Raw genomic sequence first — 13,495 nt, forward strand, 5'->3', positions numbered from 1 at the left:
AATACAGGTGCCTAAACCCAATTTCTTTTGCTATTTACAAACAAACAAATATTTTTTTACCTTATATATTACATTTTTAATGTTATAAATGTCATAAAAAATGAAAACATTTTGTTTCAAATTTCAGTATCCATCTACACTGATAATACTTTCTTTCTTTTTTTGCATTTCTATATTAACATTAAGCATTTGGCAGACGTTTTTATCCAAAACGACTTACAGTGAGTTATTCATTTTTTACCATGTTATTTTCTTTTACCATATGTGCTTCCTGGGAAACCCTCAAACATACAATGCATCAGGAAATGTTGACAGAGGAATAAAGCTGAATATTTTTTATTAATAAAGCCAAATAACAAATTCACTCACAAGCACCAATATTTCAAGTAGATAAACACATACAGATAATGCACAGGATTTTCTTGCTGTATACAAGTGACTAATAATACATGAAGCAAAATATATAAAACATCATGCTAAGTGTCCTGTACTATTTGTGAACACAGTGTCATTTTCTATTCAAGTGCCAACCAGGAACCCAAGGCTAAATAAATAAGTGGTATGTACTGCCCCGCAGTCATAACACATTAAAATGTATCTTTTAATGATGGCCAGTTAAACTAAAAAGCTAAAACGGGGCACAATACAAATTTACATGCTAATTTTAACACACAAATATTAATTGTCAACATTCAAAAGTTAATAAGTGCTTTAAGTCTTATTCAGTTATTCACATGCATCGCTGCAGCGCCTCTATTTATGGTAAAGACATACATTTGTGACCTGTAAAATCGTAATAGTGTCTGTAAAATCCAGGGTAAAGTCAATAAGATTACCAGCAGTTTGATTTAAATCATTGACAAATCCTTACTCAGTGTATAAATATTAAAGTTTTTTTTTACTGAATGTTCTTAACATGATCTAAGATGATTTTATATCAGTATTTAGATGGGCCACATTTGATCGACTTCCATTCTGACAAAATCTACATCAACCAACCTACAGTCCGAAATGGCAAGGAACTAGTAGCTTTAGTAAATATTACAAATTTGGATAAAAAGCTGTGATTTTAGGGTAGCTGTAAATGCCCAGTATTGTTCTCATTGCCTGTTCCCAGGGCAGGGTGGGGGTCGCGATGGAGGGGGTATACGGGGGGCTGGGGGCGCTCGGGCCGGTGGAGGTCCTGGGGCTGTGCGGTTAATGGAGGGTCCCCGGGATGGTGGTCTTTTGGGCGGAGGAGATACGGTCGGCCGCATTAGTGGCTGATGGTCTGGAGGGGGTGGCGGAGGTGAAAGGTGGCTGCATGGAGGTGACCTTGGCTCCTCTGCTTTCACCCTGGTAAAGTTGATGCATCGCCCCTGCAGTAACAGAACAGATGGCTGAATCACTCTCAGTTAGAAACTTCACTGCTATCAGTAACAACCTCTCCAAAAATAAAACTAAGGCCAAGTTCTTTATATTTTGTATTGATATATAGTTTTTCTTCTTTTTTCTTGACATGAGGGATAAATACCAGAAGTGACAAGTTAGAGATCTTGTGTAGGACTGGAAAACAGAAGCTCAAGATCTTCTGCAGCTGATCCTAGCCTGCGTTTTCTTGTTAACTTGCTTGAAATGCCCAGGAGATGAACCCACAGCACTTCAGACATTCAGAAACTCAGCTGTCAACTGCAATTCTGTCCCTAAAATCATGGGGGTGGGGTTGAAGACTCGCAGCGGAGAGCTTAGGGAAGAATAGCTATTTGTGAAAACCATGTTGGATCACATAGTAAAGAGGTCGGTCTCTGAGAAAGCTTACATTCCTAAAAATGAAGTGATTCATTGATGTCAGAAATGCGGATCTTATAGAAGGAATTGGGGTTTCTGGGGTTCAAATTTAGAGAATGACTGACCAAAGCCATTCAGAAGTCAACTTACGCCTCATTAAGTACAAAAAATGAAACTCTGGATGACACTGGATCCCCCACAATACGCACTTTTGGTGTTTGTGTTCACAAGGCTTAAGAAATGTGATGTATTCATATGCAAGTGCAGTGACACAAAGCTGCATCTAAATCTTTTCACACAAAAAAAATTGATACATGCATACTTGTAAACTGAATTAATAAATAAACAGGAACTTCTTTGAAATGAAAGTTAAAACTGTGCTTCACTTTGAAGGTTTTTTAGAGAATGTGAAAATCACAATAACTAATTTTTGAAGATCTGCTAAAAGGGGGGGGGGGTAAATTATAAGAAGACCATGTTAAAAAAATGCAATAAAAAAACCCAATAAGAAACACTATAGACTGTTTTAACGGATGCATGCACATTGTCACTGTCAAACCCGAATTATAGTCTGTATTTTTACGTGTATGCTTTGCAAAGTATAGTTTGACTTGTACATGTACACAGACGTTCGACGTGTGCGCATTTTGACAAAATGCAATGCATCTCCTGGGCTACATTCCCCTTTAGGTGCATACGCGACCTGCCGGGGTACCAAAAATATGGCGGTGCGCATACAGTTCATGTACACTCTTCTGATGACGAAAATTTGACAAAAATTATGATAAATACACAATTAATTCATGTAGAAAATGAACTGTGTGGGAAAAGTAAGTCCTATTAGATATTTTCTTGTATTATTTAACTGTTTTATAGTCACTGCACATAGCCTAAATAATTAAATAAATTTTAATCAAAATCTTTAGCAGATTCAAGTAAAAAATCTTAGTTAATTTAACTTAAGAATATTAAATCCATTAAACAAGAAAAAATCTAGTAAAATTAACTTAAATTTATTTGCACATGTTGTAAGGAATACCTACAATCCTTTGCGCCTGAATATTTTTTAAGATTTATCACAGAATAAGAACTGATAAGAATTTAACTACTTAAAAATGTGTTAATAAAATGTCATAAAGGTTTAAGCTCTTATATTATTGATGTAGTTTGACAGTTTTGTTGTAAATGATAATTTTGTGAAGTCACCGTTCAGGTGATCAGGTTTTCTTTACATGAACCCTGTTCAGAACATTATATTGTATTTCTCTCCACAGCGCTGACAATGAATGTAAAAAAACGCAGTTTGTGTGTGTTTCTGTTCAGAATCAAGTTTATATGAATTTTGTGTTATAATGCCATTTAAAACATCAAAAATAACTAAGTCTATAGAACTATGTTAAAGAAAATAACACAGTAAATACGATTTATTTAATACTTAATTTATTTAATATTAAAATGTAATGCTTCAATTTTCAAAAAAAAAAAAAAAACTAATAGACTTTACCTAAACGATTAAAATAAATCTAACTTCTAAAAAAAATAATGAAGTAACATTTACTTAATTATTTAAAATATGTTTTTCATGCATTATTAATTAGATTTTATTTTATTTTAGTAGGCAAGTTGTACTTAAAAAAACAGTAAATTTTACTTTAAAAAAGTTAGTGCAAATTATTGAGAATTTTTTAAAGTAAATTTTACAAGTTGTTTTTTTCAGTGTTGTTGTGTTGAGTATTGGGGTAACGCATTACAAGTAACGTGCATTACGTAATAATAAAGTAAAGTAACAGTTTACATTTTAAATGTACACATTAATATTTGAGTTACTTTTTTTAAAACGTAATGTAAGTAACTTTTTTAGCTTTAATTAATTTTATTAAAAAAATGATGTACTGAATTAAATTGAACGTAGTCACATTATGCACTCTATGCATACACGCTTGTGTGGGAACAGTTTAAGTCAGAAACTGAGATGGCAGGCCAGAGCTCGACATTTTTGTGATGAAATATGCAATTTCTGAATGCAGAACTTTTCAGTCATAAAAAACACCTGTAAGGCCGGAAAGAGATCAAGCCTCAGCCAAGAAAAAGTAATGCAAAAGTAACTAAAAAGGTAACTTAAGCATTACTTTCATGAAAAGTAACTAAGTAACGCAATTAGTTACTTTTTTGGGGAGTACCTTAATATTGTAACGCATTACTTTTAAAAGTAACTTTCCCCAACACTGGAAACTTGTGTTATAGCAAATGAGTGCTGTCACAACTGCAGTAATCTGCATAAACAATAAAAAACAAACAAACTCCACAAAATGGGTTTCTTATATCTTTAAAAACAAATTTTCCTCACTAAACTTCTAATTTCTCTTGTTGCATTATGGAGGTATGAAAAATGCAAGTATGCAAATGAATATTCAAGTGTTAATTTAGCTCATTTATGTCTTCTGACTAAATTTAAACTGTATAGAAAAGTATAGACAAGGGCATTGTGTCTCGACTGTGGTTTAATACAGTCACCTTTTATCTCCATCACCACCACCACCGTCTAAAGCAGTAGAAGCTTGCAGCCTGCTTGAGGCCATCCACAGTGGTTTAAACGGCATATGGACAGATTTCTCCTTATTCTGTTCTCTTCCTCCACTCACATCTGCCTGGTATTCATGAGTCTCCATTCTCATTCGGACCATATGTTCACCCTCGTGCAGGCCTGTTGCTGTTCTGCTTGCCAAATTGTCCATTTCGTCGCACACGACCGACAAAGTGATGGCTTTGCTCTCCAGCCGGGCAGACCCGAATCATTCACCACCACCCCCCGCCAACCTGACAATGGCCCATCACAATAAAACTCAGCTCGCCCCCTTGCTGAATTGGCCCCATGTCATGTTATGGGTCTCTCTGTTTAATAAGCTGTTAAATGAGACCACCAAGTTTCGGTTACTCTAGTGGCATAAAAAGAGACAGGAGAGGTAACTCAGGAGAACAATTGGAGAAGCAAGTCATTCGGCTCGAGTCATAAATTATGTTAAAAAGCCACTTCCCTCTGTTAACCAGAGTCTTTCTTGTCACAACTTTAACATTCATGCGGGCCATTATGAAAAACAAAACACAAACACTTTCTATTCCACAGATTTTCTTTGTCTGGAATGTTAATGGCACTCGGACATGAGGGGGCAGATAGTGACCATGTGAGGGGAACCTTGTAAACTAGGCGAACAAAAAGACCAACAAAGATTTTCAACAACAAGAGCTTCTTTCTTTGGACAACAACTATGAGCATGCACTAAAGCAAGGCTGTCACCTCTGCAACACAATGTGTCTGCTCAAGCATATGGGTAAGGAGTTTGACCCAAGAAGCATCTGTGTAACATTAGTTTAGGTCAAACACGTTCAGAATTATAGAGGTAAAAAGCTTAAATTCATAATAACAATTAAAATAATAATAATAATAATAATACAGCTAAAAAAAATCAGTCTGAAGAGATGCAAAGTCAGGAAATGAGAAACTAAGATCCGGACTAAAACGGAGATTAGACCGTCTATGTCTGAGCATGGGTCTTGTCTGGGCACAGCGAGCCGTTTGTGTGCCTGATGTCTAAGCAGCACATCTCATGATGTATTGTGTTGCAGGTGGGCAAAACTACACCCAAATCTTCCCTGAATGGCACAGCTGTTTCTAACCAAACCATCTCCTTTAGAGATTCTGTCGTCTTCACCAACATCTTCTAAAGCTCCACAGAGCAGCTGGACATTGGCGGCCCCTCAGACAAGCGGCCCATTATGAAGTTGTGAAGAATACAACCCAAGTAAATCAGATCAGTCTATCTACAGCGGACAGTGGAGTTATACTGGGATCATACTGTACAGCCTGTGATACTGTGTCCCACATGAAAGATGCCTTTCATTGCCACACAGATGTGTTGCCATGACACAGCGTGTGCTGATGGAATAATGCAGGCTGCAAAGAGAAAGCAGAAACCGAGCGATGTCTCTTACAAAGACAGCAGGAGAATGAGAGACTGTGCTCAGCCACACGACCGTTCCATGTGGGGAGGAATTATGAGCGGCATGAGAACACAACGCAATTACACTGCTATTTCCTGTCTCGCCTACTGAGCATGCTTAGTAGGGATGGGAAAGTTGCACTGAACCATAACGCCTAAAAAAACATGAGGGTGTTTCTCCAACTAAAGGAACTTGGGGATACTGATGGATTTCCCTTTTTTAACATTACAATTCTGGGGCTGGGACCCAAGTGTAAAATACTAAAAGTAGCAAAATAATTGATGAAAACATGACTGTTTGAATGTGACCATGAAACTAAAATACATTAAAGCTCACATGACACACGCTTTTCTGCTTATCTTATGTTAATCTTGAGTACCTATAGAGTGGTATTACATCCTTCATATATCAAAGAGTATTAAGTTTTATCAGATATATAAAAGACAGATCAGCTGTACAGATTATTTCCAAAGAAGTCCAACTGGAGGTGTACCGCGGGTGGAGTGAGTCATGAGCAAGCCACACACACACACACACACACACACACACACACACACACACACACACACACACACACACACACACACACACACACACACACACACACACACACACACACACACACACACACACACACACTCTTTGAGAAGCTAAACAAGCTAACATTTCCCTCACAAACAACAACACGCTTCTTTGGTGACGTTGATTTCGTGTCAGCTCTTGAGGTGTACGTGCGCTATTCTGGTTAAAGTGCCCATATAAGGACTTCCACTGTACTTCATGCTGTGAAATTGCCCATAAAAGAAATAAAGCAAGACTGTTATGTTTGAATCTTTCATGTTTGAAAAAACTTTCCAAAACTTGTACAAACCCTGGCAAAGTGCATTCGGCACAGAAATACTCAGTCATACGTCCAACTGAGGAATCCAACTTCTAAACAGTGTTAATAAGTAAGAATGCATGAAATAGCTTTAAACCCCCTTTAAAAATCAGTTTATAATTGATATGTTAGTGTCTTAAAGGGACACTCCACTTTTTTTGAGAATATGCTCATTTTCCAGCTCCCCTAGAGTTAAACATTTGATTCTTACTGTTTTGGAATCCATTCAGCTGATCTACGGGTCTGGCGCTAGCACTTTTAGCATAGCTAAGCACAATCCATTGAATCTGATTAGACCGTTAGCATCACGCTAAAAAATAACCAAAGAGTTTCAATATTTTTATTTTAAACTTGACTCTTCTGTAGTTACATCGTATACTAAGGCCGAAGAAAATTAAAAGTTGTGATTTTCTATGCAGATATGGTTCGGACTATACTCTCATTCTGGCATAATAATCAATGACTTTGCTGCTGTAACATGGCTGCAGGAGGCACAATGATATTACACACTGCCCGAAAATAGTCCCCTGCTCCTGAATGGATTTTAAAACGGTAAGAATCAAATGTTAAAGTCTAGGGGAGCTGGAAAATAAGCACATTTTCAAAAAAAGTTAAATGTCCCTTTAAGTAAATGCACTGCTAATACATGCATTCATCGATTGAAACTTGAATTGAGCAGATTTTTCCAATCTACAAATAACAAACTTGGATGCAACAACAAAAACTATTTCAACAATAAAAGCAGAAACCAATAATTTTTACATTAAAGAACGTTTACAAATAACTAAAGACCCAGATTGGTGTTATGAGGAAAAGTTGAACTATTTATTCAAGCACAAATGTGACCATGGACCACAAAACCGATCGCAAGGATTTTTTTTATCAAATCTAGAATCTGAGGGTGCAAAAAATCTAAATGTTGATAAAATCGCTTGTCCAAATGAAGTCATTAGCAACTGCTAAATTTTGAAATATTTACTGTAGGTAATAGCTTTAAATATACCCGTGCTACTTAAAACAGATTTTGTGGTCCAGGGTCACAAATATGTGTCAAGTCATTATTCTGTACATAGTATTGAGTCTGTAAGTAGTTTATGATCATACCTGATCTCCGCGTTGAGGTCTCATGAGTGACACTTGGTTGTATCTTCTGCGGAAAAAGGCCCACAAAGCGTCCAGCTTTCCCTATAAGAGAACAGAACTGTGCAGTAAAACCTTTCAAAAACGTTTTAAGAATAAACATTACAAAGCGATGACAAATGTAGTGGAAAAATGTGTACCTGAATAGGACTGTACCACTTTCTGTGATGGGCAAACCTGTGTCCATCAGGCTTTCTAGGTTTTGGTTCATAGGGCTCATACTCCTGATCGGGCATTTTCACTATAGCGTTCTTTGGCTTCTCCAGTTTAGCTCCTTCCTCCGTGGAGCCCTTATCACCCCAACGCACCTACAACCCCCAGAAACACAGACCACTTATAACCTATGTAAACTATTATTAAGTTATTAAGTGCATGCAATAACCACTGCAGGTGTGAAGTAAAGCATCTATTTTTACAATAGTTACTACTGTTGCAAATTATAGCAGCTAAGTCTACAGGCACTGACGTGTCTTGCGATGTCATATGATCTAGTTTTGGCACTAGACAGACAGCGAGCATTTAAGGTCACAGTGATGTGTTCTAATGGCTTGAGGGTTCATAACATCACAACGGCATATGTGGTCTTTATTCCCCTGTAGCCTGTGTTAACCTATGATCAAATGACACCTTATCGCACCCTGTGAGAACAAGAATATGCGGCACAGATAACATCACCTCCATCCTTTTGATTCCACCCACTCCTCTTCCTCCATAATAGGAGGCATCTACTGTAGGCCATTTTTTCTTGGGCATGCCATCCTCATCATCAGAGCCCTGCTGAGCAAACAAACATGTCATGTCATGTCATAACACTCATATTTATTTTTGTAGATATATTTATTTTTTAAATCCACAGAAAGCATAATCTAAACATTAGTCTACATATAAAAAATAAACACAAAGATGCAGTCAAGTAAATCAGCCACAAAAGTAGCGACCGCATTGTGTCTTTATATCAAAGGGAAACTTCCGCCCATAGAAGCCCCAGAGACAGAGCGCCTTGTTTACGCTCTCAGTAGCACAGATGCACACTCTAAAGCCATTTCCACAAAGCTCTTTTATTTCCCATCAGCCTCGGTGACTGCTTGCCTTTGACCTCCGGTAACAAAGCAAACACAAGAGGATCATTATAAGGCTTTTTTCCTGCATTTTGCCATTCAATCTTCCTGCCTGCTGCGGTCACTTACACTGCCAAGCGTCTTTATTTTTCATGGCTGTGGTTCTCCTCAGTAAACAGTGTGGTCTGCGCAGACCAAGTGTGTATCTGAGGTTGAAAATGCCCTTAAATGGTGACGGACAAAGAATCTGAGTCATATACGAGTCAAATAATTTACACTAATAGTAGCCTAAACTGGCAGAGTTAGGGAAAAAATGTGGCTTAAAAGGAATGATGGTATTTCTGGTAGGCACTTAAATCAGGTTCAATATTTGTTTTTATCACATGCAATCTTTTTTTTAGTGTCCTGATTTATATCTGCGGTAAATTTCCATGGTTCATTAAACTGTATGTTCTATTAAAGGCTGTGTTTTCATACATGTAATAAGAGAGTTAGTTAGACTCACAGGCTCAGGGGGTGGTGGTGGAGGCGGATCCTTGATGACCTGAAAGCACAATAATTTATAGTTAAAGAATGTAATGACTTATGATATATAAGATAAAAATATGTATAATAAAAGTATAACAACATCATGTTGCATAATGTTTGGGGGGGATTGGGATTGTGCCATTGTGGCCAGAGGGGAAATTTGTTTTATCATTGTATAGGTATGCAAACACAAACTGAGTTGGTATGTATGTCTATGGTTTATATCAATATAGACAAAAAATATTGAATGTTATTTTCATTCTGCTGATAAGAATTTGCGTTGCTCTCATTTGTTTATTTAAAATCTCTACATATATACAGTTGCCCCAAACGTATTTAGGCAATTAAAGGGACAGTTTGCCCAAAAATGAAAACTCTTTCACCATTTACTCAGCCTCATGTTGTTTTAAACTTGTATGAGTTTCATTATTCGGTTGAACACATATAAGATGTAAGGAATAATTGACGACAGGCCGTTAAATTATAAGAAAATAATGCACACCCAAATTGGTAATGCGACACGACGTGAAGCGGAGTACCGTTACACCACGGGTGTGCATTATTTTCAAATAATTTAAAGGACCGGAATCAATTATTCCGCTTATACCACGGTTACCAAAAATATTGCTCTGGTGCCTATTTTTAAGACATTTTAAAGGTTAGGTGTGCAGTTATTGAAAAATAATCAACACCCATGGAACATTTCTCAGCCAATCAGAATCAAGAATTCAACAGCCCCGTGGTATAAATATTGATAAATGATGGTAAGCACACAAATAACGGTACCTATTGACTTCCATAGTATTATTTTTTTTGTACTATGGAGATCAATTGGTACCGTCAACTTTGTGTTAACCATCATTTATCTCAAAATATCTTTTGTGTTCAAAAGAAGAAAGAAACAAAGTTTGGAAAAATCTAGCAATAAGATTTGCGAATGGCAACCAACAGCTCAGTCCCTCCCTTTCGAAACGCATAGAGAAGCTACGGTAGCCACCACAGGACAAACATGTCGTCAACTGAGACAACGTAGTTACAAAACTTGTTCTGTAGAGCAGTTTGTCCATTTAGGGCTACTGTAAAAACATGGCGGTGCCAAATGGCTACTTTTATGTAAGGTGACCCGTGGTGTATGTACTGTAGATAAAAACGGTTCATTGTGTAAGGTCTTCAGAGGCAGACACTACTTAAGTATTTTAAATTTTTTCATAAAAGTAAATTTTCAAGTATTCGTATTATATGAGTGTTTTCTTTGGAAAACATACATTCCAAAGCATATTATCATAATTTTTACTCCACTACATTTTTATAATTTCAAGTTTTTGGTTTATATTTAATATTTAAGTACATTAAACATCTAGGTTTTTTTACTTTTACTCAAGAAAAGTAAAAGTACACAATGTTTATGTAATTAGGTATTAAATCAATTTTAATATGCAATATAAAAGAAATACACAGTATGATTCTATGCTTTAGAATGTAGTGAACATTTTTTAGTCAAGTAAATTTTTTCCCAAGACAAACACAAAGATGCTTGAAAAATTTAACTAAAATACTCAAGTAGTGTCCACCTCTGAAGGTCTTTATACACCACTGAAAATATAGTTATGTATATTAAATTGCATTTCTGTCAAGAGATCCTCCTAAAAGTTACACAATGCACCTTTGAGCCACACTTTGTTGCATACATTAACTACACATGATTCTTTTAGTTGGAATAGAAGAAGGAGTCTAGATACTGTATATTCAAAATACTATATAGTATTTAAAACACTCATTTGGGGGTCAATGTGAACAGTGATTAGATATAGGTTGAATCAGAGACTGACATACCAGTGTACAGCACAGGGGCCAAAACCACCACATCAGCACTAGACCCAGCAACAGAAAAACAGCCAGTAATGAGATGAGCAGGATGGTTCCATCAAACTGCACTCAAGAGAGACAAACATCTTTGTGAGTAATGCATGTTTGCGTACAACAGAAGCGCCCGGAAGAAAATGACTCGTTTTAATCCATGGATTAGAAGAACGAAACGATGATGTTTAGTTTACGTTTTAGAACGAAACAGAATCTGACCCCATTTTACTTAACTATTGGCCCACCCTGTTGGCCTCAGGATTTTGTCAATTAATGGCTTATAAGAACTTACGTGAAAATCAGACTCCTCTGATGAAAGAAAGCAGAGGAGACCTCACAGGAGTAAAAATAAAGACCAAGAGCGAAAACAGAAAATAGAAAACAAGTGATAGATAGTACATAGCAAAGCTAAATAGTCTTGAATAAAAATGTTTTAAGCGGATAGATGCATTTTTTTGTTAGATGTACTTACACACTCTGTGGTGGTGATGTGCACAGAGCTTGTGATGTAGGACAAACCCTCATTCATGCTAACCTGCAAGTATATCACTCTGCAACATAAAAATATTCATAAACATAGTAAAAACATTGTTGCACATTCTTACACAAACCTACATTATTGTTGGATCCAATCATCTTTTATTTTCATTCTCTATGAAAAACTGCTGTTTAAAAAAAAATATACAGTAAAATAAAGAGGAAATGATCAGTATCTTACTGATGAACGCTTTTAATGTGATTCAATTTGTTTCATGTTAGGATTGCAAGGAAAGCAATGCGTATCAACTTATTATCCTTGCCTGCTTTGCTACATTTTTTACTACATGAATGTGTGGAGTGATGGGCATGGGTAAAAAGTCATTGATGTAGAAGTGTGCTTTAATTTTTTGCAGAGGCAATGTTTTTGTCGCACTATGATGTCCATATCTGACAGGAAGTATTTTGGCATCTTGGACTCTGAGCCGTCCGAGATGCATATGGCCATCATTTTTCAGACTAACACATTTTCAGTTATTTTAGAAAATGTTTTAGATCTTCCAGTTAATCAAATGTAAAGTTATGGGGTCCACGTCCTTCAAGTCCAAAAAAATGTGCTCCATCCTTCACAAAATAAATCCAAACGGCTTCACGATGATAAACAAAGGCCTTCTGAGGGTAATCCGCACAGTATTGTTGTAGAAATATCCACATTTAAAACTTTATAAACAAAAATAACTAGCTTCCGGTAACGCCGCCATCTTAGTCGCGTCCGCATTCAGGATGAGAGCCTACGCAGTTTATGGAGGCTTCTGTGCTGCTGCTCTGTGGCCCCGCCCTCCGTATTTGTCATACGTCACTAAGAAATGTGCGTACATTACACTGATACTCTCTCCTGAATATAGAAGAGTCTAAAGATGGCGGCGTTACCGAAAGCTAGTTATTTTTGTTTAAAAAAAGTTTCAAATTTGGATATTTCTACAACAAAACGGTGCAGATTACCCTCAGAAGGCCTTTGTTTATCATGGTGGAGCCGTTTTAATTTCTTTTGTTAAGGATGGATGCGCATTTTTGGGACTTGAAGGATGTGGACCTCATTACTTTACATTTGATTGACTGAAACATCTAAAACATTTTCTAAAATAACTGAAAATGTGTTTGTCTGAAAAATGATGGACATATGCATCTCGGACAGCTTGGGGGTGAGTAAATCATGGGTTTAATATCATTTTTGGCCGAACTATCCCATTAATGTTGTGATGTAACATGAATGTTGATTAAAATGATTTCCGCACAAACTTATTGCATTGTAGAAGGCTGTGTGTGTGTGGTAATCTTGTATTTCCGAGGGATGAGAAAAGGCAAAGTGCACAGACTGCCTTCTCTGCACCCACGTCTCGTGAGACGAAGCTGTCAGCGCTGTCACCTAAACGCATAGTGACTGAGAGGCCTTCTGAAGACGTGCTCAAAAAGAGCCAGTCCCTTCCTGATTGATGGAAAATGAGATGGATCTGTCACTGGACCCCTCCACCTTCTTCCTGTTTTGCCCCCTTTCAATCCCTCCCCCTGCCTGCCTACAGAGTGGCACTGGAAGGGGTGCGTAGGACAGACATGAAAGAGAGAGAGAGGATGGGGCAATACCCCTTTAGTAACTTATTTTCATCTCCCCCACCACACTAAAGAAATAAGGATTGCCTAAATCGAAAAAGCTGAGACATCTTTCAGCAAACCATCGCTCTGTGTGCCTGTAGTAGAGCCAAACATGATGTTGGGGCGAAAGTTTTTT

The 13,495-nt window shown here is 37.1% G+C and overlaps 1 protein-coding gene across 3 annotated transcripts in view; it reads right to left on the reverse strand.

The window, feature by feature from the left end:
* Positions 1-328: 328 nt before the first annotated feature.
* antxr1d (ANTXR cell adhesion molecule 1d) overlaps positions 329-13,495 on the reverse strand; it is a 45,385-nt gene continuing 32,218 nt past the window's right edge. Inside the window, exons 12-18 of one of the 3 annotated variants that reach the window (XM_065296532.2) lie at positions 11,705-11,783; positions 11,206-11,301; positions 9,350-9,388; positions 8,462-8,560; positions 7,927-8,094; positions 7,751-7,831; positions 329-1,358 (exon numbers count right to left, since the gene is read on the reverse strand). In XM_065296532.2, the coding sequence (XP_065152604.1) occupies positions 1,101-1,358; positions 7,751-7,831; positions 7,927-8,094; positions 8,462-8,560; positions 9,350-9,388; positions 11,206-11,301; positions 11,705-11,783 (820 nt within the window). In that variant the 3' untranslated portion in view covers positions 329-1,100. Of the gene's footprint in view, positions 1,359-7,744; positions 7,832-7,926; positions 8,095-8,461; positions 8,564-9,349; positions 9,389-11,205; positions 11,302-11,704; positions 11,784-13,495 lie in introns of those variants that run through there. The other 2 variants (XM_065296531.2, XM_065296534.2) reach the window with 2 other exon arrangements.

The sequence above is a fragment of the Paramisgurnus dabryanus genome, chromosome 20 (assembly GCF_030506205.2).
Source record: "Paramisgurnus dabryanus chromosome 20, PD_genome_1.1, whole genome shotgun sequence".
In the NCBI taxonomy this organism is placed as follows: domain Eukaryota; kingdom Metazoa; phylum Chordata; class Actinopteri; order Cypriniformes; family Cobitidae; genus Paramisgurnus; species Paramisgurnus dabryanus.